The 26,524-nt window shown below is 37.6% G+C and overlaps 2 protein-coding genes and 3 non-coding genes across 5 annotated transcripts; all 5 read right to left on the reverse strand.

Moving 5' to 3' along the window:
• Window positions 1–112: 112 nt before the first annotated feature.
• On the reverse strand, window positions 113–273 carry LOC111999735 (U1 spliceosomal RNA). Its single transcript, XR_002881640.1, has one exon. It is a non-coding gene; the product is annotated as a U1 spliceosomal RNA (small nuclear RNA).
• A 3,004-nt stretch (window positions 274–3,277) lies between these two features.
• Window positions 3,278–3,438, reverse strand: LOC111999728 (U1 spliceosomal RNA). Its single transcript, XR_002881635.1, has one exon. It is a non-coding gene; the product is annotated as a U1 spliceosomal RNA (small nuclear RNA).
• An 8,933-nt stretch (window positions 3,439–12,371) lies between these two features.
• LOC136063692 (uncharacterized) lies at window positions 12,372–14,330 on the reverse strand. The gene is made up of 3 exons (XM_065764413.1): window positions 14,038–14,330; window positions 13,678–13,772; window positions 12,372–13,609 (listed from the first exon to the last, which is right to left on the reverse strand). The coding sequence occupies exons 1-3, from the start codon at window positions 14,328–14,330 to the stop codon at window positions 12,372–12,374; spliced, it is 1,626 nt and encodes a 541-aa protein (XP_065620485.1).
• Window positions 14,331–14,447: 117 nt separating this feature from the next.
• On the reverse strand, window positions 14,448–15,305 carry LOC136063693 (uncharacterized). Its single transcript, XM_065764414.1, has one exon. It carries the CDS (start codon window positions 15,303–15,305, stop codon window positions 14,448–14,450), a length of 858 nt encoding a protein of 285 aa, XP_065620486.1.
• Window positions 15,306–18,507: 3,202 nt separating this feature from the next.
• On the reverse strand, window positions 18,508–18,668 carry LOC111999725 (U1 spliceosomal RNA). Its single transcript, XR_002881632.1, has one exon. It is a non-coding gene; the product is annotated as a U1 spliceosomal RNA (small nuclear RNA).
• Between the last annotated feature and the right edge of the window lie 7,856 nt (window positions 18,669–26,524).

Below are 26,524 nucleotides of genomic sequence, written 5' to 3' on the forward strand. Positions count from 1 at the left end.
TATAAACCACCTAAGCACCAAATTCTTTTTATATAAATTTAGGCTGGTGTAAGTAATGCATGTTTATTATAACGATTGAATAGGGAATAAATCAGTTTGAACTATAGCATTGACAGGGGCCGCGCGAACGCAGGCCCCCGCTACCACAAATTATGATGTAGGCTCTACCACTTGGGTAGACCTTAAACTAGCACCCCTCCTAGGTGCAATGGAGGTCACTAGCCTAGGCCATAGGCCTCTTTGATCGCCTATTGACCCCGTCCAGGTAAGTATGTTGATCTGTTATGCTCACATCTTATTTATACACCAAGCTGTCCCCTATCCTGACATACAATAGTGATGTGGGATGAAAGATTGATTGGTGTAATGTAACACATTGAGGCAGTGAGGCACAACATTGTTGTTAACCAATTTAGGATTTTGGAGAGGATTTTAGTTTTATCAAAACAATATTTTGGATGATCAAATATCAATCACTTTCCACCTTGGTGCTAACTAAGAAACCTGGTTGAATAGTAGTCTCTGCCTGAACAAGTCCTTCGTTTACTTACCTCATTGTTGAGGTGCTTTCTGTGACTGTCAAAATGTTCTTAGAATTTTAGTCTTCAACTTAATGATAAATAAATTTTGTTAAAAACCTTGTAGTTCAACTAGTATATCCTAGTATTTTCAACAGAGAGGTTCAATATTTAAATCTCTCCTCCTCCATTATTACTATCAAATTTATTATATATAAAAAAAATTAGAAAGATTAACCGATGTTAATGGAAACCATGTCAAGATTAAGTGATGAAAATGATTTTCATACAAAGGAAAAACCAAAACCAATCTTTCAAAATTCTCAGGAATCTATATGAGATATATCCATACATAATTTGGTCTTTGAGAGAATACCTTTCAAAAAAATATATATTCTTCTATAGTCCTATACTAATTCCAAAATTTGAAGAAGAATTGTTTCCCATGTGAATTAGTGTATTTCCTAAGCAAAAAATCCCAAGGGTGCATGTGATGTGAAGAACCCTTTCCCATATGTGTGTTTCCATGTGAACAGGAGAAGTCATTTTCGTGAAAGCACTTAAGGGCGGTTTAGTAAGTTACTGCAAACAACAGATTTTGAAATGATATGATAGTTGTGGTTTAAAAAGTATTGTGAAAATACTTAAATAAAATATTCATAATGCAAAAAATGTGTTTGATATCATGTCTCTAATAAAATGTTTTCAAAAAGTGAAAAAAATAAATAAATAAATGTGTGGTTTGTTTGTGTATGAATTTTTTTTTTTTTAAAGTAATGATATACAATAAAATTATTAATAGGCATGAGTTTATAAAAAGTGAGGCAAAGAAAAAGTAACAGGGGAAAGTGAAAAGTGAGAAAGAGGATCTATTAGTTGACATTGATGGAGTGTTTGATCAAATCATGTGGGTCCATGATTTTCAGTATATTTAAAACGTCACTTAGCATTGTTACTTAAAAATTAAAAACTAATCCAAATGTATTCTCAAAATACACTGTTTAAACATCTTAAGTTGAAAACTCTGGCTCAAACACTTTTACTCTTAACACATTTTTTTTCCCATAGTTTTCTTAATAACAAGACTCCAAGTGTCCACTTGTTCCCATAAAAACTCCATGACTCCAAGTGTCCAAGTACTTTACAAAGTCTAAAGTCCAAGCGTCCAACCAATTCATGTGCACCCCTGTTTGCTAGGTCTAGTTATAGGAGCTAGAATGGAATATCTTAAATGGAATCTAACTATTTTTTCTTGACCACCTTTTTTTGTTTTTTTTTTAGGGATTCCGCCGTATCCAATTCAAATTTGAGTAGTTAAAATTCTCAATTCATGTAATGGTTTTAAAATATAAATGTGTTTTAAAATTTTATGCATAATTTAATTGTTACAAAGTGTGAAAGAGATTTGAACCCTAGCTTTCCTAGATTTATTTTTATTTAGAGTAATTATTTTAAATTTTAATTCAATCTATTTTAGTAGTCTAAAACTTCATTGTGAACTGTCTATAGACAAAATTAACTTTGTCCAAATCCAACTTGTATATAGAAAAATGATAAAATTTAGCCCTAAGGTTAGCCAAATGAAAATAAATATAGCATATAAAAATATAATATTATTCTATTACATAGCATGATTTTTTATAGTACTCAATATATATGTTAAACTATGAGACTTTACTAATTTTTGTTTATTTTTTAATTCTTTGTGGTGGACAAAGTACTTTTAATAGTTGTATTAGAAGTTCTCTATAATGCCATTTATTTAGTAAAAAGCAAAGGTTTAAATGAAAATAATCAGATGAATGACAAACTTTAGCTTTTTCAATTTTTTTTATTATGATTATTTTATAACTGTAAGGTAAGAATACCCCATCTGATTGTACATGCGACGCGGTGCGTCTTTGCCCTCATCCCCGAGGACCAAGCAAGCAAGGGCTTAGCTTGGACTTGGACTTGTAATCCCACATCGGTTAGAAGAGCGCCCCACTCATGCTTTATATGCCTCTGGGACTTGCATTAGTGTACCACTATGCATATATAGAAATTTAATTCTTAGATTTTGCTAATAATTACTTATTTGATAATATGTTTTGGGTAAACGAAATTACAATTTCTGCAAAGAAAATAATCTTAATACATTATTAACAACAAATTGTTTTCTTAATTGGTCCAATTAATCATTGTTTAATTTTATTAATTTTCTTAGTTATGTTTTTTGGTATTTTTCTTTATAGGTAGAAAAAATAAGGTTTGAGAATGTTTGTTTAAAACTAAAAGAATAATTTTCAAATTTTATATTCTTTTTAATGATTCACAAAATGTTATAAATAAATTTTATTAAAAAATGAATATTTTCATTAACTTACCTTATAAATTTTTGAGAAAAATTATATATTTTTTTCATATAATAAATAAAAATATAATTACAAAATATATTACTCTTTATTGAATTAAATTAATTTAAATTGTAAATGAAAAAAATTAATAAAACCACCTTCCGGATCGTATTTAATTTGTAGGTATTTCCATCCCTTAGAATTTAGCTAAAATAAGTTTTATAATATATATTTTAATTTAACTTAATTGAAGAAAATATAAATAAAAAAATGCTAAATAGTGTTATAAACATATCATAAACATATCATTTCTCTATATAATAACAATTTTACAAGGCTACGCATGATTTCTATTTAGATCGAATATGTTTAATTTTAAACAAATTAATTTAGATAAGTTTCAGATAATAATTATATAATCAGCAGGAGCCGCGCTTGCGCAGCCCCCAGTGCAACAAATAATGACGTAGGCTCTTCCACTTGGGAAGACCTTAAGCAAGCGCCCCTCCTTTATGTGCAATGGAGGCCACAACCCTAGGCCATGGGCCTTATGGATCACCCATTAACCCCGTCCAGGTAAGTGGGTTGCTATTTGTCACACGCTTCGCTTTAATACTATGCGCTAACCTCTCCTCTTCCTTCGTTTTACGATGTGGGACGCGTGGCCATTGAAAAACGCAAACCAAACACTCTTTAATGCCAGCCATTCAAGACTGAAAGTTCTTTTTGTCTTTTTTAATTTCTCTTTTTTCTGAGCCAAGAAAGTGAATTTATTAAGATGATCCTCTCTGCAGTAACTTTTCCGTGCAAATTTTCCAATTGGCATCATTATTGTTTTAGGTAAAATTTAGTTACAAAATTAATTATTGCATAAAATTATAACCTTACCTAATAAAACTAGTCTCTGAATATGCGCTTACACACGTGTTTAGAGGCTCTTCTAATTTTTTAGTAAAAGTTAATAATTTGAATTCATTGTAATTTAGGATTACTACATTTTTTAATCACCAAAAAAAAAAAAAAAAAAAAAAAAACCTAAGGATGTGATGAATGTAAAGCATTTGTAGGTGAAATTTTTTTTCTATCGCCCTCTCACAAAAAAAAAAAATTATAATAATATGTGAATTTTTTTTAATGAGAAATTTACTCTATTGGATATGTACAAATTTGGAATGATATAAGTGTTGATTTCTGTTGTTGAGACTGAGAGTATCAAAACAATGAATTGCGGAAATAAACTGGAAAGAAGACTTGAGAAAGAAATAAAGAAGAAGAGATCAAAAAGGGGTAAGATTAATAATAATAAAAATTATGAAAACAAAAATACACAAACTAATAAATTAATAATTTCAACATTGTCAAAGGAAACAAACCTTTCTAAAATTGGAGATAATAATGAAGTGAGCAAAAAATTGATGAAATCCTAAAATCTATGGAAAGAACCTGAAAAGAGACATTAAATATATATAAGTAGAGATAGTGTGTGCTTTTATAATGAGAGTGAGATAAAGAAGAAGAGATTTTTTTTTTTTACTTAAAAAAAAAAAAAAGTAAGATTTGGAAGTGGCGAACGTGGGAACTATTTGAACTAAAACTGTTCACTTTGAATCGTAGAAGTGGGAGTGAAGTTTATCTAAAATCAAAGATTTTGAAGTTAAAAACTTGAGTCCTAATTTAAAGGTGAGAGAAAAAGGGATAAGGATAATTGTTAATATTTTTATTTATTATTATTTTTTAATAAAAAGAATTTTAATTGGAACCGTGTTTTAGACTTGAGTAAGAGGAGAAATTATAAAATCCACATAGTGGACAAGTGATGTGGTCTACCATTCTATTAAAAAACTGCCACTTGTTTAAAATTATTAGTTAGAAAAATTTTTAAACATAAATTAATTACTGACTCAGCAATTTTAAACAAGTGGAAGTTTTTTAGTGGAATGGTGAACAAATGACGTGATCCACCAGAGGATTCTACAATTTCTCAAGTAAGAGCTAATGAGAAGTTGAAATTCATTTGAAAAAAAATGCCATACTTGAATTTTTTTTTTTCATTAAAATTTTGATAGCAAAATATAGTGGTTAGTAACCACTGTTACTGGGCTGTTAGTAATATTTAGTAGGAAGTTATTGCAAGGAAATTGCAATTGATTGTGTAAGTTGGGAGGGTGGTTTTGGTCATAGTTCTCAGAACCGGACCGGACCGGGAGGTCGGACCGTGAAAACCGTGAACCGTGATGAAAACCGATTTTTTAAACATAAAGAACCGGGCATATGTGGCAATTCCGTGAACCCCTAAAACCGGAGTTGGACCGTACGAACCGGTCAAGAACCATGCGGTCCAACCCTTTAACAATTTTTTTTTTTTTTTATAAAAACAACTTAACACAATTTTATTCTACTTAATTAAATTATCCATCTCTTACAAGGAATAAAAAAAATTACAATTAAAATCCTTAAAAAATATTCAACTTTACTTCAAAAATTAATCATAAATTTTAATGTTTTCATGATTATTATTTTATTTTATTAACTTTCTTATTTAATTATTAAATATATACTTGAAAATCATTAAATTTTCCTCACATATATAGATATATTTGTCAATTTTGCTAGTTTTATAAATTTAATACCTATATTTAGGCTTTAATTAATTATTAAATTAATTATGACGTCATCACGGTTCGACCCCGGTTCGACCTCGGTTCAACCTCAAAAACCTTGAACCTCTCCCTTTTACGGTTCAATGAACGGTCCGGGTCTGAAAACCTTGGTTTTGGTTTTGAATGTGGAGTGAGAGTTTTCCTGATGGAGTTTTTTTTTTTTTTTTTTTTTTTTTTTTTTTTTTTTTTAAACCAACTTAACATGAAGGAGAGGGAAAAAAAAGATCTTACAATTTTTTTTTTTTAAATGATGGGATAAGAATAATAATTAAAAAAAAAAAAAAAAAAAAAAAGAGGGATAAGAATAAGGGTTTTTTTTTGTGTAAAAAAAGTAAGGGTTAAAAAAAAAAAAAAAAACTAACTTAACGTGAATGAGAGGGGGAAAAGAGGAGATCTTGCAAAAGATTTTTTTTTTTTTTTTTTTAAATAAGAAAAAAAGAAGAAGAAGAGAAGAGTTGGTTGTCGTAATGAGTTGTGTAGGATTAGAATTTGTGGCCTAAGCTCAAAACAATAAATTTGTAAAGTGTGGATGATAGAGCTAGGTTGACTGTGGAGCTCACAACGGTTGATTACAACATCCAAGTATAAACCAGCATAAAAATACATGTAAAGATCAAATAAGCTGAAGTTCGAAGAGACTTATAATAAATTGAATATTGGTTACAATTCTTAGGACTACAGTAATACCTTTCTTTTTTCTTTTCTCGTCCCCCCTCCTTCTTTTTCTTTTCCATTTTTAGAAGCCCATCTTCTTTATATAACATTCTCCCCCATCATCTCTATCGTCCACTTATTCCTCATCTAGGTCCCTACTTGAGTGCATGTCATGTCATGTATCTTCCTCAGCTTTTTGTAAGTGGCGGTAGCTGAGATTATACTGTTCAGAGGTCTTCTCCACATAAATGCGGCCAGAAAAGTTGCTGTAGTACATTTAATACGGTGGTGGCAACTTTTCCTTTTAGATATTTCTCCATTCTTCTTATCTCCAGGCGAGTCCAAAACTTATCTAGACTGCTGAAATCATTAGTAAACTCATTTGAACCCCCCAGATACTTATATGACCAAGAATCTTTACATCCGAGGAGAATGATCTCTTCGGAACACTGATGTTCTCTTCGGACGGATCTTCTTCGCTCCCAAATATCCTTCTTTCGTGCAAAGTACCCCTCAACAATTTTAGCCTCTTCAAACATACAATAACCTTCACATTGGGCTCTACGCCCACTCCGTATGGTTGGGCTTTTCCCCCTACAATAGCCCCTCAAAATTTTAATTTTTTCCTCGCATCCGAAGAGAAAAAAATAAGATTTTGATTTGCTACAAAATAAAAATAAAAAATACAAAAATATCTTAGTTCACACGTGTAGGAGCATGGATTTGCGCGCTTCATAATTGCTGCTATCGCTTCAAGGTTTCCAAAGCACTATTAATTACTCCAGGCAGCGTTTTGTCTTTGCTATCTAATGGTGGACTAATGATCCAACGGACGTGATTCTTCCTCGGAATTTGGGAAGTATAACTCTTTCCCCTTCGCTCGTCTCTATATAAAGCCCTAAAGGAGGTTTTTCCTCCTTTACTTTACATATTTTCAAACTTTCCAGCGAACAAAGGCATTCAAATCGTCCAAACTCCACAATCACCAAATCCAGAATCTACAAGCATCTCCACGAGTTCAAATATCATTTTTCGATCCAGTTCGTGTAAGTCTTCATATATTTGTCTTTAATCTTCTCCTCGGACACCCTTTTTGACCTTCGAGTAGTCGCCCCCTAGTCACTGCGTTTAAAGTTCCTCCTTTCTCGTTTGTTTAAGATGGATAGATACTAGTATCTGGTGGACAGTCCCACTCAGATGGAGAAGTTTAAGGCCATATACTGCATACCTGAAGATGTGGGCTTGAGATATAGCCCTCCAGAAAAAGTCCTAACAGATCAGAAAGTGGGTGAAGTGATAATCCCCATCATCGCCTGCCTAGAAGAAGGAATGACAATTCCTATGGGCCTCATCACCACTAACTATCTTCGAAATCATAGGCTTAGCCCCGAGCAATGTGCACCCAATGTTTTTAGGGTTTTAGGAGCCATCGATGATCTGAACCGCCATCTAGGCTTGGGACTCACCTGGCGGAAAGTGGTACATATGTACGAGTGCCACAGTCAAAAAGGAGCGGGATATTATTTGAAATTCTGATCTGACGCTGTTAGGCTCGTCTCCTACCTTCCCAAGTCTAACAAGGGGATGAAAGATGATTATCTCATTGTCTCGGGCGCCTGGCATGACAGTCTTCACTGCCCAACCACACTAGGAGAGCTAGTTGGGGGCATCTTAGATTTAGGCTTGCTAACATTAGATTTAGGATTGACCTTTCTTTGCACCTTAGTCTTCTCGGTCTTGCTGTTGTCAAGTTTCTGACTAAATTTTGTTGTGATGTTGATAGATAAAAGCCACGTTTCTCCTCAGCTGAGCCTTACCAACACCGCCGCGCTCAACTACTTGTTACGATCGGAGATTTTTGTGAGTGAAGACGGGCAACTCCGGTCGGTTCCCTCATTCTCGGTTACAAGCCCAAACCGTCCGATTTCCAGCCGGTCGAAAACGCGATAAGACAAGGAGACTATCGCCTTAACCGAATCGACGTTGGTCGGAAGGATTTTTTGGCTCCATTCGATCTTCCTCAGGTGCCACATCTAAACTCGCAGGGTGTACCACTACTCGTCCAGCCGGTTCAGCAAGTTCCCCTTGAACCGGTAGTTGTAGGCGAAAGGGTTGGCTCCTCGTCCTCTTCACTAGATGAGCAAATAGACAAATTCAAATTCGAAAGGGAAGCTTCAAGAAGGGTTCAAATGATACCATCCTCAGACTCCGAAGAGGAGATTGATAAGGCAATCCAGTGTCCATCCTCCCATTCTAATAACTGCTCTTTCGGAAAACTCTTCGGAAGAGGAAAACATGTCAGACTTAAGGCACTAATGAGGAACAGGGGCAAAAAGGCCGAGCCGAAAGGCACTGGTACTTCCCAACCTGTGGTGAGTCTGCCTCTACCACCACCTTAGGTTCCTAATCTTGACTTAAAGCCCTTGCCAAATCTAAAGAAGAAGAGGCAACTTCTTGAAACTAAGGAGAGGGAGGTGGTAGTGCCACCAAAAGCAACCAAGCAACAAAAGGTGGCGAAAGACCACCGGAGTAAAAGGGCCTCATTTATTGAGAGCCGAGATGAGCCTCCTGTTGCTGATGTGTGCTGAGGGCCACGCACATGGTCTCCAAAGTTGGAGTTGGACGGCGCTCCTATTTCTTGGGATACTTCTCTCAAAAACTATGATGGGGGAAGAGCAGAACTAGTAGCCAACACTTTGGAGTAACCATTGCTCTTTCCCCGAGACATGGATTCATATAGGCGCTTTAGCCAGTATGAACTCTTCATGTCCCTGAAGAGGGATTTGGCCATGGTAAGTGAATTAATCCAACTCTTCAGTTTGGCATGTTAATTTTTCGTTTGTTTAATGCTCACTCTTTCACTTTATTATGCAGATTACCTAGCAAGTCTTTGTGGCCGAAGAGTGGAATAAAAAGGCATACGTCGAAGCCCAAGCAGAGGCCCACTCTCGGTCCGAGGCAAAGAAATCTTTGGGCAGCTTGAAAAAGGAGTTTTTTCAACTCTCCGAGCAGCTCAAAGAGGTAACTAACGAAAAGAATAGTCTTAATGCTGGCCTGCAGAATGCTGAGAGCCAGACCGAAGCCCAACGCAAGCTGCTAAATGAGACTCAGACCAATTTAGCAGCTAATAAAGCGCTTGTGAAGGAACTTCGCGCCGAACTCTAAAAGGCCAGGGAGACTGCCAAGCTGGCTTAGAAGAATGCTCAGTTGGCCAAGAAGGCGACCAAGGCTGAGAAAAAAGCAGCATACCAACTGGGGGTGAAGGAGACTAAAAAAGGCTGAGCAGTTTGCCACGGTCAGCCGAAACTACTGCGATATAACATGGGGCAAGGCACTGGATGCTGCTGGGGTGCCTGCGGACTCAAAACTGAGGCTACCTGGGAGCATATATTACGACCCTGACATCTGAGAGCTCCCAGGGTTTAATCCCCATCCTCCAACACAAGTCCAGGAGGCCTCGGAGCAATCCTTGGGCAGTCAAGTTCCTCCAATCATCCTTGAGGCCTCCAAGGAGTCTGGTCAGCTTGCTGATCAGAGCAAGCCAGCTAAGGCATCCAAGGATAAGGATGAGGGCTTGGGAAAGAAGAAAACCCCTCCGACCCCTAAGGACCAAGCCCAGAAGCTGCTGTGACTCAGTCCAGCTAGGCTACCGACCCCTTGGTCCCTCAAGCAAAGACTTAGATACTTAGGTGTTTTTCTTTTTTGTTTTACTTGTATTTGTTTTTCTTTTACGCAAAGGATTGTAAACTATTTTCGTTTGATCAATGAAACAGTTTTCCTTTTACTTCTGGTGTCTTCATTGCATATCTTATGACTTACTTTTGCTACAAACAACTGTACTTTGTAATTATGGTAACGTAGGTAAACATAACCACCATATCATGCTGACAATGTACATAACAACAATTGGTACTGAAAAGAGCAGTTTGTACAAGAATTACTACTAAGTAATGAATGCAACAAGTGATATAAAAGATTCACAGGTCTTTTCAAACATGCAGGGAAAAGGTTATCATAAGTTAGGGTTAATTTAAATACATTCAAGCATTTCAGGCATGACTCATTCCAAAGTTAAACTTCAATAATAATAACTGTATAGAGATGTTGACTAACCCAAATCATCTGGTCCGAGAACTACAGGCATGACTGGATTTAAGTTTAAACACTTATAGAACCGTTAAGGAGTGTTAACTAACCCAAGTCATCTGGTCCGAGGACTACAGGCATGACCGGATTTAAGTTTAAACACTTAGAGAACCGTCAAGGAGTGTTAACTAACCCAAATCATTTGGTCCAAGGACTACAGGCATGACTGAATTTAAGTTTAAACACTTAGAGAACCATTAAGGAGTGTTAACTAACCCAAGTCATCTGGTCCGAGGACTACAGGCATGACCGGATTTAAGTTTAAACACTTAGAAAACCGTCAAGGAGTGTTAACTAACCCAAGTCATCTAGTCCGAGAACTACAGACATGACCGAATTTAAGTTTAAACACTTAGAGAACCGTCAAGGAGTGTTAACTAACCCAAATCATCTAGTCCGAGGACTACAGGCATGACTGGATTTAAATTTAAACACTTAGAGAACCGTTAAGGAGTGTTAACTAACCCAAGTCATCTGGTCCAAGGACTACAGGCATAACAGGATTTAAGTTTAAACACTTAGAGAACCGTCAAGGATTGTTAACTAACACAAGTCATTTGGTCTGAGAACTACAGACATGACCGGATTTAAGTTTAAACACTTAGAAAACCGTCAAGGAGTGTTAACTAACCCAAGTCATCTAGTCCGAGAACTACAGACATGACCGAATTTAAGTTTAAACACTTAGAGAACCGTCAAGGAGTGTTAACTAACCCAAATCATCTAGTCCGAGGACTACAGGCATGACTGGATTTAAATTTAAACACTTAGAGAACCGTTAAGGATGACGAATTGTCATAGTGATTGAAGAGAAGATTCAATTAATAATAGTACCTTTTGAGGTTATTTATATTCTAAGGGCGTGGCATTACATGACTATCTAGGTCTTCTAGAAAATATGCCCCAATGCCAGCCCCTGAAGTGATACGATATGGCCCTTCCCAATTGGGTCCTAACTTCCCCCAAGCTGGGTTTTTTTGCAGTGCCCACAACTTTCCTGAGTACCAAATCACCAGGTTCTAGAGGCCTTAGCTTCACGTTGGCATCATAGCCTTGCCTGAGCTTTCGTTAGTAATGTGCTAATCGAACCATTGCATTTTCTCTCATTTTTTCAATCAAATCCAAACTCCTTTCTTGCAACTCATTGTTGCTAGTCGGACTGAACAAGCTGGTTTTCAGAGTTGGGAAGCCAGTCTCTAGAGGGATGACAGCTTCAACCCCATAAGTCTCGAGAAGGGGGTCTCTCCAGTAGATCTACGAGGCGTAGTTCTGTAAGCCCAAAGTACGTGTGGCAATTCTTCCACCCACTTGCCCTTCGCATCGTCTAATCTCTTCTTTAATTTATTAACTATGACTTTGTTAACTGCTTCTGTTTGTCCGTTCCCCTGAGGATAGGCAGAGGTGGAGTATCTGTTTGCGATTCCCAGTTCGCTACAATAATTTTGGAATGCTTTGTTGTCAAACTGTAGGCCATTGTCAGAGATGAGAGTATGAGGAACTCCGAAACGAGTAATAATATTCTTCCATACAAATTTCTGCACATTTACGTCTCAGATGTTGGCTAGAGGTTCAGTTTCAACCCATTTGGTGAAATAGTCTGTGCCGACCAGAAGGTACTTCTTGTTTCCTGCGGCTTTTGGGAATGGACCCACTATATCTAAGCCCCATTGAGCAAACGACCATGGACTAGACAGTGGGTTGAGGACTCCACTTGGTTGGTGTATGTTCGACGCAAATCGTTGACATTGATCGCATTTCTTAACGTACTTATAAGCTTCTTTTTGCATATTCGGCCACCAATAACCTTGAGTAATGGCTCGGTGAGCTAAAGACCTACCTCCAGTGTGACTCCCACAGATTTCTTCATGCAATTCCTCTAGTAGTAACTCAGCCGCTTCAGGATGCATGCATAACAGATACGGTCCTGAATAGGAGCGTTTGTATAATTTCTAGTTCTCGAATAGCCAAAATCTGGTCGCCTTCCTTTGAATTTTGCCAGCTTCCCCCTTCTCTTCAGGTAGAATATCTTCTTTCAAGAATTTAACTATCGGATCCATTCAGCAGAATCTGGTTCTAATTTGGTGAACTTGGATTACATCTCTTCTTGCCTCGGTAGGGCCATGCAAGTCCTTGACGAGGATAACTCTCGACAAATTTTGCACCGAAGAGGTAGCGAGTGTGGCCAGAGAATCAGCATGTGCATTACCACTTCTGGGGATATGCAGCAAACTAAAAAATTCAAACTCTGATTGCAGACATTTAACTCGGCTCAAGTATCCCCGCATTCTCTCATCCTTCGCCTCAAACTCACTCTGTACTTGACCCACAACTAACCTTGAGTTCGAGAACAACTTCACTGTCTTTCCTCCCATTCTTTGGACCATAGACATTCCCATCAATAGGGCTTCGCACTTCGCCTCATTATTTGTTGCCAAGAAATCCAGCCTTAACGATTTTTCAATGATGATTCTCTCGGGAGATATCAGCACTAGCCCCACTCCAGAACCTTTCTGATTCGCTGCGCTGTCCACATACACTTCCCAATGGGAGGGGCCTTGTTGAGAAATCATGCCAACCGATTTTTCATCCATGTCCTTCTTTGCCGTTACTTCTTTTAAACTAGGTTCCGTGAACTCGGCCACCAGATCTGCAAGGATCTGCCCCTTGACTGAAGTGCGAGGCATGTATTTGATATCGAAAGCCCCCAGGATAGTGCCCCACTTGACTATTCTTCCTGTGTAGTCGGCACTTCGAAGTATAGATTTAAGCGGGAGTTGTGTAAGCACGACGACCGAATGTGCTTGGAAGTAATGAGGCAATTTTCGTGTTCCGAGTACTACTACCAAGATAGCTTTCTCCAGCGGCAAGTACCTGATCTCAGCCTCATGTAAAGATTTACTCACATAGTAAACTGGCCTTTGCACATCTTGATCCACTCGTATCAGTACTAGACTTACGGCATAGGGTACCACAGCAATGTAAGCAAACATGACTTCATCTGGTTCAGGACGGGACATGATTGGTGGCCGTGCCAAGTAGTCTTTGAGTTGTTGAAAGGCCGAAGCACATTCTTCAGTCCATTCAAACTCTTTCCACTTGTTAATCAGGGAGAAGAAAGGTTTACACCTATCTGCGGACCGAGAGATGAATCGGTTCAGGGCAACTGTCATCCCTGTTAACTTCTGAACTTCTTTCGGATTCTGAGGAGGCTGTAGATTTTGAATAGCCTTTATCTGATTGGGGTTAACCTCAATTCCCCTGTGCGTCACCATGTACCCCAAGAATTTACCCGACCCTACACCAAATGAACATTTGGAAGCGTTAAGATGTACTTGTGCCTTCTTAGGATTTCAAAAGTGTTACCAAGGTCCTTCACATGCTCGGAAATGATTTTGCTTTTCACCACCATGTCATCTATATAAACCTCAATGCTTTTGCCCAGCTGTGACTTAAATATCCTTATCATCATTCATTGGTAAGTAGAGCCTATATTTTTTAAACCGAACGACATCACTTTATAATGGTAATTACCAATAGGGGTAACAAAAGTGGTCTTTTCCTGGTCATTTGGGGCTAACGGTATTTGATGGTAACCTTGGAAAGCATCCAAGAAACTCATTCGAGGATGGCCAACAGTGGTGTCTACTAGCTGATCAATTTTTGGCATAGGGAGGGTCCTTAGGACAAGCCTTATTTAAGTCGGTGAAATCTACACAGACTCACCATTTCTTGCTCTTCTTCTTCAACACCATAGTATTTGCTAACCATTCGGGGTAAAAAACTTCTTTAATAGCTCCAGCCTGTTTGAGCTTCATTACCTCTTCTTTGACTACATCTGCATGTTCTTTAGATGGGCGCCGAGGAGGCTGCTTCTTGGGGACAATCAGTGGATTGACCCTCAGATGGTAGCAAATGAATTTCGGATCCACTCCTGGAGCTTCGTAAGCATTCCAAGCAAATACATCAAGATTTCTCTTAAGGAACTCAATTAGCTCTTCTTTTTCTGGTAGAGGCATCTGAGATCCGACTTGAAAGAACCTTTCAGGATTGTCCCCAATTAGAACTTTTATTAAATCCTCATATCTAACGCTTTCATCTAGATCTTCGATGGGCGATACCCGACTTTTTAACTGCTATAAGTCTCCCTCGGCCCTGGCTGAGGACTCAATTTCGGGCTCGTGCTGGATGGCAGCCACCAAGCATTGTCTGGCCGAGGATTGATCTCCACAGATTTCACAAACTCGCCATTCAGATGGATATTTAACTTTTTGATGTAAAGTAGAGGAAACAGCCCCTAGCGTATGTAGCCAAGGTCTGGCTACAATTGCCGTATAAGGGGAATACACATCTACAACAATGAAGTCCACTTCCACTACTTCCGAGTCAGTCTGTACAGGCAGCCGTATCTGGCCCTTCGGGGTGACGATTCTTCCCTCGAAGCTAACCAAGGGAGAATAGTATGGTGTTAAGTCATCAGGTTTTAGGTTTAGCCCCCTGTAGAGGTCAGGGTACATTATCTCTACCGCGCTACCCTGGTCCACCATTACCTTCTTCACATCATATCCTCCAATTCTGAGGGTGACTACCAAAGCGTCATCATGAGGTTGGATGGTTCCAATCTTATTTTTGTCCGAAAAGTCTAAAACTGGTTGGATAACCGGCCTAGCTCTCCTCGGATCTTGACCAAAGTCCCCTGCCGGTAACCGAGCTACTAACATAACCTTGGATGGCCAGGACCTTGTTCTTCCTGGTGCTGCGAAGATGACGTTGATAGTTCCTAATGAAGGTTTCGAAGAATCATTCCTCTGGGGCTCAGAATTCATTTGACTTCCTCGACCACTAGAGTGATGCAAGAGGTGCCACAATTTACCTTCGTGGACCAGTTGGTCCAAATGATCCCACAAACTTCTGCAATCTTCAGTGGTATGCTCATGATCTTTGTGGTATTGGCAATAGAGATTGTGATTGCGCCTCTCAAGATTCCCCACCATCTTACTCGGCCACTTAAAGAATGGTTCATTCTTGATCTTTTCCAAAACTTGGTGGACTGGCTTCTTGAACACAGTATTGACTGCTTAAGCATTTGCTGATCCTGACTGCCCAACAAAATCTCTTTGTGGCTTGTTGTTATTATAACGGTCCGACCTGAAATCCCTCCTCTCTTGGGGGATAACCTTGTCCTTACCCTTCCCTTGTTGCTGATCCTCTTCAACTCTTTTATATTTTTCAATACGGTCCATGAGTTGACGCATGTTAGTAACAGGTTTACCAGACAAGGACGTCCTTAAACCGTGGTCAGTAGGGAGGCCGAGCTTGAACGTGTTGAGGGCCATTGCATCAAAGTTACCCTCCATATCATTAAACATCTCCCAATACCTATCCGAGTACGCCTTTAGGGTCTCATCCTCCTGCATGCTCAAAGATAGTAGAGAAGACAAGGGTCTGGCCACTCTTCGGCATGTGACAAAACATGAACCAAAAGCTTGAGTGAGCTCTTTGTAGGAATTGATGGAATCTGCCTTCAGGCTGTCGAACCACCTCATTGCAATCGGTCCAAGACTGGAGGGGAAGACCTTACACATCAGAGTTTCATCTCTGGAGTAGACAGTCATCCTTTGATTAAACTGGCTCACATGCTCCACAAGGTCCATTTTACCATTATAAATGGTAAAGGTTGGCTGGTTAAAATGCCGAGGAAGTCTCACTCCTTTGATCCGTGCGTGAAGGGTGACCTAGAGATTTGATTCAAAGTTTTGTTCATAGCATCATTTCCTACCCCTTCACGTGATGGGCTCTGAGGTTGCCTCTTGCGACGGTGCTCCTCTTCGTATGAAAATGATTCACTGATTGGTGTCCGAGATCTTTGCTCGTAAGTGACATTTTGCTCGTCACCCCAATCCTCATCAAAATGCGAAGAAATACATTTTCTTTTTGCATGGCGCAACTCCCTCTTTACCCTCTCAATTTCCAGTTGCATGTTGTTCTTCTCTGCATGAGACACGTGACTTCCTCCATGTGGTTGACTTCGCTCAGGGTGCGTAGTATGCACGCTACCTTCACGATCTTATCTCTGCTCCAAATTGAGAAAAGGGTCTATGTGTTGGGACGCCCCAGATTCTGCTGGTTGTTGCCCTGATTCAGCCATTATCAACTGTTGCTTCCACTTCTACTCAAGCTCTTCCCCACAGACGGCGTCAATTGTAGGGTTAGGATTTGTGGCCCAAGCCCAAAATAATAAATTTGTAGAGTGTGGATGATAGAGCTAAGTTGACTGTGGAGCTTACAACAGTTGATCATAATATCCAAGTATAAACCAGCATAAAAATACACGTAAAGATCAAATAAGCTGAAGTCCGAAGAGACTTATAATAAACTGAATATTGGTTACAATTCTTAGGACTACAGTAAAACCTTTCTTTTTTCTCTTCTCCTCCCTCCTCCTTTTTCTTTTCCATTTTTAGGAGCTCTTCTTCTTTATATAACATCCTCCCCTGTCATCCCCATCGTCCACTTATTCCTCATCTAGGTCCCTACTTGAGTGCATGTCATGTCATGTATCTTCCTCAACTTTTTGTAAGTAGCGGTAGCTGAGGTTATACTGTTCAGGGGTCTTCTCTACATAAATGCGGCCAGAAAAGTTACTGCAGTGCATTTAATACGGTGGTGGCAGCTTTTCCTTTTAGATATTTCTCCATTCTTCTTATCTCCAAGCGTGTCCAAAGCTTATCTAGACTGCTGAAATCATTAGTAAACTCATTCGAACCCCCCAGATACTTATATGACCAATAATCTTTACATCTGAGGAGAATGATCTCTTCGGAACACTGATGCTCTCTTCGGACGGATCTTCTTCGCTCCCAAATATCATTCTTTCGTGCGAAGTACCCCTTAACAATTTTAGCATCTTCGGACTTACAATAACCTTCACATTGGGCTCTAGGTCCACTCTAGATGGTTGGGCTTTTCCCCCCACAAGTTGTTTAAGAGATAGAAATCTAATTTACTTGATTGTCCTCCAATTTTGTCCAGGTGTAGAGGTATTTTGGAACAAAAAAAAAAAAAAAAAAAATCTAGTCCAAATAAGGGAAGTCCCTTAAATACTAGTATAGATAAACATTACTGCATATTTTGAAAATCTAATCGTTATGTTGCATGTTTTTTACACTCTTAATACACACATCAACTTTTGTATCAATTAGATATTATTTATTATATAATCTATAACCATATATTTTATGCATAATTTTAAACTACAAAAATTTACAATTTAAACAATTTATTAATTACATAACTATTGATTTATAATTTTCTAGATATTTTGCAAACATGGAGGACATAATAAAAATAAGTAATCTAACGATAGATTTGTCAAATTTATATTTAATAAAAAAATACTAAGAAAGGCTACAACCAATTTTATAATTAAACTTTGTCCTATTACCTTTATATAGTATATATTTTTGCTAACTGGTATGAGAGGCCAGTAATATATATTCGCAGTGAAAGTGAAACTTGTGCACTCGATGAACATCAAAGATGAAAAAAAATTTAAAAAAAGGTTGAACTACCAATGCCATTATAAGTCTAACCTCAATTTAGTGGATATTGATTGCTTGATCTGGTGTTATATTTAATTTACCATGGAGTAATCTAATCTAATATGATTTCAAATCCTCGTATAAATTTTTAAGCCCCTTTAATATGGTTATTTGATGGCTTATGAAGACTGAAAGATCTAATTGAATCAGAATTTTACACCTTAAAATGTGCACATAATGACAAGAAGACAACAATCAAATTGCTTTTATAGGCGTCAATTTTATTGAGTCGGAGCATCTTTTGGTTGTTTAATTCCAATATCATTTATTTTTTAAGTTTAATTCCAATAAACTTTATCGTCCCATCGATGAGCGAAGAATTATTTTTCCTATTTATTAATTGACACCGTCGGACTTGTTATTTTCAAGGCTTCTCTCTATTTTGCAAATGTTTCGGATTGTGGGAGCTGATTATAAACACACTTCACCTAAGTAGGAATAATGGACGGAAAGCCCAATTTCTACATATATGTGGAACATTAAGTCATTCATACAAGCCTAAGATTTATCAGAGTCATCTTAATAAGTCTAAATAACCCAAAGTCCAAATAAAATTTCAAGGCTTCTCTATAAGAAAATTTTGAACCAAATATGGATAGGGGCCGCGCGAACGCAGGCCCCCATTGCAACAAATTATGACGTAGGTTCCGTCACTTGGACAGACCTTAAGCGAGCACCCCTCCGCAGTGCAATGGAAGTTACAAGCTTAGACCATGGGCCTTCTTGGTCACCCATTGACCCCGTCCAGGTAAGTGATTTTAAATTGCCTAATTGCTCTTCTTTTATACACCCACACGGTAGCCTCTCCACTCGTTTCTATTCCATGTGGGACAAGACAGCTTATGGTCGAAAGATAGAAACACCCTAGTTTCTTGTGTATTTTAGTTGATTCATCATGGGAACCAATGCCAGGATTGAATCTTCTCCTAGTAGATTTATACAAGCATCCCGGTGCTGGGGTTTCAGTTAAAAGAAGTACATGTCTTGTGACAGATTTAAAATGAAAGCACAGAGCAAATGCGAGTAGAAATTGTTATCTGCATGACTTCTTTTCATTTACACTCTTAAATTAAGAGTTTTCAAAAACTACGCATGACTAGAGTTTTTTACATTGGTCGTCCAAATTAGCCCCAAGAATGATAGACCAAGAGTTACAACGGTGAACATGGGGGAACAGTAGTTCCTGTTTTCCTCTTTCAAAATTGAGATAAGCACCATTGTTAATTGGCATCCACATTTCTTCAAACTGATGGCCATGAAAATAAGGACAAACTTTAGCTCTAACCCAATTTGGAGGGAATTTCTTTAAACTGCTAGGTGGCAAACATTATTGTCGATTATTGGCTTGAATTAAGGTTTTCCTTAAGTTTGGTACACATAACACATGCATCCCATGGGTATATAACCCATAAAGTTTGATGTTTGGATTTGGTTTAAATATATTGCAAGGGGTGACTTTGGCTTTTGGCCTAGACTTTTGCTTGCAGCTTTTTTTTTTTCTTGGGTAGAAAAGGCATATTATAGTATTTGATGGAAATTTAGACCCCTTAAAACACAACCAGATTGAGTAGCCTAGTTAATTAGCCAAGTTGTTACTTAGTCAAATTAAGCAATTCTAGGTTAAAACAATCAAACAATCATATCAAGAAAATATAGCAGCGGAATAACAAATAACACAAGATATGATCACCCAGGAAAACCAAACTGGTAAAAAACCTGGGGAGGATTTTACCTACCGATCCTCAAAGCAAACCTGAATCCACTATGAAAGAATCGAAATTCATACAAAAGGACTTACAAGCTCCCCGCTCGACTTCCTAATGCTACCTACCAGTAAAACTTACTGACACGACCCCGTGCAAGCTCCGAATCCACGGACTCCTTCTTTCTTGAATTCTTCAATCAGCTACAAGCACCCACGCTTGATATTCTTTAAGCTTCAATGGTAGCAACCAAGTTGATCATCAAGATGTTGAAGTAATCTTAATCTTGAAAACCCTAAGTTTTGTGTAAAGGAAAGCTCCTCTAGATCTCATAAGAGATTTACACAAAACCGCAATGTATGAGCAACAATACAACTGGAGCAACTCTAAAAACGTGGCTAGGGTTTTTCCTTATATACCTAGGGCAAAAACATAAAACCCTAAACGTTTAATGAGTTAGGGCTGAGTTGGAAAAACTGCAGAAATCGCAATCTGGTCGACTTTCGATCGATCGAATCTATTTTTCGATCGATTGAGCCAGACCGAAATGCCCCAATGCATCTACAGTCTCTCGATTCCAACTTTACAACAATTAATCAATTTTGAGCACACTTTACCAAGACTTAACATATTGTTTTGATCATGGTTTGCCAATATTACAAATTAAAGTTCTAAATACATAAATTCCTAAACCTTTACAACCTAACAAACTCCCCCTTTGACAATCCGTGACAAAACCCTAATTAAAAGCTCAAAGTTTACAAGTAAAAAGCCCTTTACAAAAATAATGTTCATAAACTCAAATTCAACCCTAACTACTATCCATTGGTTGCAAGTGTAGACAACAGCTTTGTTGAATCAACCTGTATCTTCCTGAAATACTCAACAAACACATAAACGCATGTGTGACAGAAAAGAGTAAAACAACAGGTATAACATTCTTGTAAGATTCACACAACACAAAATAAAGACATATATGAATGAACAACTCATAAATATAAATCAATAAGCAGTGAATCACAAAGCAACAAGAATCAATGAATATAACATGTATATCAATCAATGTTACTCCCCCTAACATGAATATCCCCAAAAATGATATACAAAGTGAAGCACCTAGATACAATCTAAAAACTCCACAGGCTCCTCAAGAAACAAAAAAACTCCCCCTAACTACAAAAACTCCTTTACAAGTCAAAAACTGCACTCCCCCTTTTTGTGACGGAATGTCAAAGGGCAATCACAAGTCGCCATCAAAAGGTGGAGATGAGGGTGAATGAAGACGTGCAAAGTCGGCTCGCAAAGCACGAATCTCATCTAGCAAGTCCACCAAAATGTGACCATGAGCCGCCTGAACAGTCATGACAATCTTCAGAGTACAACGAACATTAAAGTCGATCGAAGGAGGTGGAGGAACATCAGCAGCAGCAGCATCATCACCAACTGGATTAGGAACATCCTCACCAGCAAGACCTGTAGAAGAAGAAGGAGGAGGTGCGCTACTAGACGGCTCAGACCTAGGGTGATTAGAACCAGCTCGAAGATGAGCGGCCCTCTATTTAAGAAAAGACGCACCTGTGAGAGCTATCACATGAACAGGCTCAGAGGAAGGGAAGCTACTAAGATCAAGATAAAGCAAAATCCTATGAATAAAAATAGGATGCACAAGAGCATGAGTAGTAGATGAACTCCTATAAACATCGTTCAAAGAACGAAGAAAGAGATAAGGAAAACTAATAGAAGCATCTGTAATCAGGGCGTACAAAAATACACACCTTTCAAGAGGAATGGTGTGAACATGAGAAATGGGCCAGATAGAATGACAGGCTATCCTAAAGAACAAATAGTGCAACCCGGAGAGCTCAGCAGAAGTGATCCTAGGATCAGAACCCCACTGGACAGAAGTCCTAGTGATGTAAGACAAGACGTCACTCAACTCGGGAAACTCATCATAAGGATAGACAGGATTCTGGACCAAGGGTACCCCTAAAGCATCAGCCACTACCCGGGGAGTAATGGTGTACTCTATGCCTCGTATCCAACTCTTTACCAAAGTGTTGGAATCATAGATGCGGATAGAGATGTTCGAAAAGAACTCTCTAATCAAAGCAGAAGGTGGAGGAGGATCAGAAATATCCACCAATGGTAACCAGCCCCGACGCTCAAAGTTTGCCCTAATGGCAGGATCAAATTCATCTAAGAGAACAGAACGCTCAGCCCAAATCTTTCTCTTAAGGTTTAGCTTCTCAAACAGCTCTTGGTTTTTCTCACTCAGAAACCTCTCACGGTCAAAAGAAGGAGGGGATGGAGAAGATGAGGGAATAGTCCTACGGGCTCTAGTATTCCTAGGCATGATGCTAAGGAAAGAGCAGAGACACAAAGAGAAAACCAAAAGAACAGAATAAAACAAAACCAAGGGCAGATTGCAAGTTAGCACAATAAAAACAAATAAAAATCTATATGATGCATGAACAATAACAATATTGTGATGCATGAACTAATGCAGTAACCACAATTCGAATTAGGTTCAATTTCACAAAATTGGCTTGAACATAGAGTTTCTAACAAAAACCCTAAAAAATTTGAAAAACTACTTGATAATTTTGAAACAAATTGATGAATTGATCATCACACAGTGTTGAAAACAGATTAGAATAACCAATTTCATCAAAACAACAAGTCAATTTCATCAATTAAACTCAATTGAACAAAAATCCCCAATTCGGATCAAATACAAACCCTAGAATTTTCAATTTCTCACAAAACCCAAAATTGATCAAATTAAACCATTAAGATTATGTTTATAGCATGTCCCCACAAAAACCCATTGATCGATTACACATAATAAGGCTTAAATCATCAAAAATCCCAAAAAGTAAAGGGTCCGAAATTTTAAGCATAAATGCATGAAATATGTAAATAAACTCAAAAAGGAAGAACAAAACAGACCTACCGGCTTGAGGAAAGAGAAATTTTGCAAAAGGTTCGGAGGAAAACGACAAAAAATTGACTGTGGAGCCTTGCCTTGTCAGAGAGAGAAAGAAAGTTTGAAAAAAAAAACTTTTGAAAAGTGTTTGAAAAGGTCAAGAACAGTGTTTTTAAAAACCTGATTCGCGACTTTCGATTGATCGAAAAATACATTCGATTGATCGAATGAGACAGTCATTTTTTAAACAAATTAAAGCACTTTTTCGATCGATCGAAAATCAAAATGGATCGATCGAATTGGGCAGAGGCTTACACAAATTTTGAGAAAAAATATAGTTTTGAAAAACACAAACCTTATTTTGAAAAACAATTCCTCAAAGCATTAAATTATGAAAACAAAATGCATGAGTATGAGATGAAATGATTTTTCAAAAACCCAAATTTAATCCCAATTTCTCCAAAGAAAATAACAGTCATTCTCTTTTTAAATTCTCAAGCAAACAAAATGTTTTGCATAATTCTCAAAGTATTTTCAAACTTGGTTGGTCAAACCAAAAACACGCACAATAACATGTACAAAGTTTAACAAAGAGTAATTTGTGTAGTGTGTGCAACTAGCAAAAACTTTGAGAAACATGTGAGGTGATATATGAATAGCAATCAATCACAAAGTCTACACAATCCATCACATAGAATTTAAAAGAGACTATCACCTAAAGAGTTACATCCTATAACTCCCACATCTCCTAGAACAAAAGCTTGCAATCATGTAAGTTTATTGTATTTTTGCCTTTTTTTTTCTTTTTTTTTTTGTTTGTGAGATGACATCAAGCCTAATAGTACACACTAATTTTATCATTAAGCAATTAAGTCGAGGCAACACTTTATGTTCTTTTTGTGCATGTGCTACACTTTCTCGAGCACAGAATCTTATGATATGCACTAAGGTGTTCATGATTGGCTAGTGAGCAGTGGTGAGATGGTTATTTATGCCTTTCTCAAAAGGATCAAGTCCGACAGTCAAATAACATGTGACTTCAAGATCAAGACAAAATGATTAAAAACCATACTTATCTTTCCCACACAACATGCACTACAAAACTTCAACTAGTCAAGTGTAATAAATAAGCTCATCAAAGCTAAACAAGGTACATAGGACATGATATGTGTAAATAAATTGACCAACCTTGTTTTCAAAAACCAAGAAAACAACGTCAAACACATTTTTACTTTCTCCTTTTCCTTTTATTTTTTATTTTTTTATTATTTAAGAGAAAACAAAATGAATCCTAGAATGAAATGCATGAATGTAATGCAATGCAAATCCTAGAAACAAAACAAAAGAGACACAAAAAAAACAAAGAACAATGGTCACAGAGGAATGAGTAATGAAGCACAAAGACCATGTCAGAAAGACTCAATTAGGTCGAGTCTTTTGCATCCAAAACCTTTTAGATGCACCATGAACATTGGAGTTCTTATTCACATTCACATGATTTCTAACTCTAGAATTGGAATAAATGTTCAAAGCCTTTACCAATTCACCAATAAGTGCCATAGGATCTTGTGCTTGAGGCACAGGCACCTTTGGTTTGGTTGCTCTCTTAGCAGCTTGAAGCTTGTAATAGTTAGGACGAATGTGTCCAGACTTTCCACAATAATGACAAACCCAAACAGGTTTACCATGCATCTTGTCCTTAGAAATGGTAGGTTTAGTTTCTCTCAGATCAACCCTAATCTTCTTAGGAGGTGAAACTTCTACAGGTTTGACTACCTCACTCACAGGTGGTTTGACAGTTTCACTCACAACCTCACTCACAGAAGGTTCAGAAGAAGATGAAGGAACAAAGTTCGTGAAATGAGTAATAGACACAGAGATGCTTTCAACATATCCTATCCCAGATTTATCAGAAGGATACTTTTGAACATTCAACATGTGATCAAGTTTAGAACTAGCAATTCTAGCAACAGATAAATCATGTTCTAAAGTTTTAACTTTATCAAGTAAAAGCATGTTTTCAGATTTCACATGGTTCAGAAGATCATTAGCATCAAATAATTTAACAAGCAAATTTTTCTTTTCAAGCTCAAGAGAATCAATTTTCTTTAGGCCAAGTTCAACATTCATAGCATCTTTTGCAGCAACTTTGCAAAGTTTATTATAGGCCTCTTGAAGATCTGCATCCTCAGAGAGTTCCCCATCAGAAGGGTTCTCCTCAACAAATATGCTTTCATTGACTACTGCAGTAGCAGTGAAAGTAATGAAGTTTCCATCCTTATCACATTCAGACTCATCATCAGAAACCTCATTATCACTAAGGGTTACAGCCATAGTTTTACCCTTATTTCTCAAGAATGTGTTACAGCCATAGTTTTACTCTTATTTCTCAAGAATGTAGGACATTCAGATTTAACATGACCATACCCTTGATAACCAAAATACTGAGCACCCAAGGAATTGTTTGAAGATTGACCTACTTTTTCTCTAGGTTTTTCAAAGTTATTAACCTTAGTGGGATCATTCTTCCTAAAGTTTTTTAGGTTCAGCAGTGTTTTTACCTCTTGCCCTTCTATTTGTATTTCTCAGAAAGTTTCTAAAATTTTTGGCAAGGTAAGCTATCTCTGTAGCAGAGAGCTCATCATCAAATCCACCAGCCTCAACATCATCAACAGACTTAAGAGCCATTGATTTGGATTTGTTTGTTTTAGGTAAGTCAGACTCATAGGACTGAAGAGATCGCACAAGCTCATCAATAGGGATGAAGTCCACATCCTTGCTCTCAGTAATGACAGTCACTTTGAGTCTAAAGTCTTCAGTTAAAGATGTAAGTATCTTCCTAACAATTTTAGGTTGATCATAGATTTCACCTAAATTAAAAGCAGAATTAATAACATCATTTAGTTTGGCATAAAATTCATCAAAGGATTCATCATCAGACATCCTAATGCTCTCAAACCTAGAAGTTAATTGCTGCAGTTTGTTTATTTTAACTGCCTTTGTGCCTTCATGCATAGTTTGGAGGATTTTTCAAGCAATATGAGCAACCTCAACATTAGAGATCCTCTTAAATTCCTCCATAGAAACAGCATTGAAGATGACATTCATAGTTTTGCTATTGAAGCCTGCTGCTTCTTTTTCAGAAGTTTATCACTCACTCACAGGAGTAGTGGGCTTCTCCCATCCGAATTCAACGAAATTCCAAACTCTCTCATCAATGGATTTCAGGAATGCTTTCATCCTTATTTTCCAATAAGTATAGTTATTCCCATCAAAGTGAGGAGGAACAACAAGAGAGTGTCCATGCTCCATGACAACAGGGGTCAAGGATCAGCTCAGAGATCAAAAATCTCAGACAAAAGAGCTACCTGCTCTGATACCACTTGATGGAAATTTAGACTCCTTAAAACACAACCAGATTGAGTAGCCTAGTTAATTAGCCAAGTTGTTATTTAGTCAAATTAAGCAATTCTAGGTTAAAACAATCAAACAATCATATAAAGAAAATATAGCAGCGGAATAACAAATAACACAAGATATGATCATCTAGGAAAACCAAACCGGTAAAAAACCTGGGGAGGATTTTACCCACCGATCCTTAAGGGAAACCTAAATCCACTATGAAATAATCGAAGTTCATACAAAAGGACTTACAAGCTCCCCGCTCGACTTCCTAATGCTACCTACTAGTAAAACTTACTGACACAACCCCGTGCAAGTTCTGAATCCACGGACTCCTTCTTTATTGAATTCTTCAATCAGCTATAAGCACCCACGCTTGATATTCTTTAAGCTTCAATGGTAGCAACTAAGTTGATCATCAAGATGTTGAAGTAATCTCAATCTTGAAAACCCTAAGTTTTATGTAAAGGAAAGCTCCTCTAGATCTCACAAGAGATTTACACAAAATCGCAATGTATGAGCAACAATACAACTGGAGCAACTCTAAAAACGTGGCTAGGGTTTTTCCTTATATACCTAGG

This window comes from Quercus suber, unplaced genomic scaffold (assembly GCF_002906115.3).
Source record: "Quercus suber isolate HL8 unplaced genomic scaffold, Cork oak 2.0 scaffold_558, whole genome shotgun sequence".
Lineage (NCBI taxonomy): Eukaryota > Viridiplantae > Streptophyta > Magnoliopsida > Fagales > Fagaceae > Quercus > Quercus suber.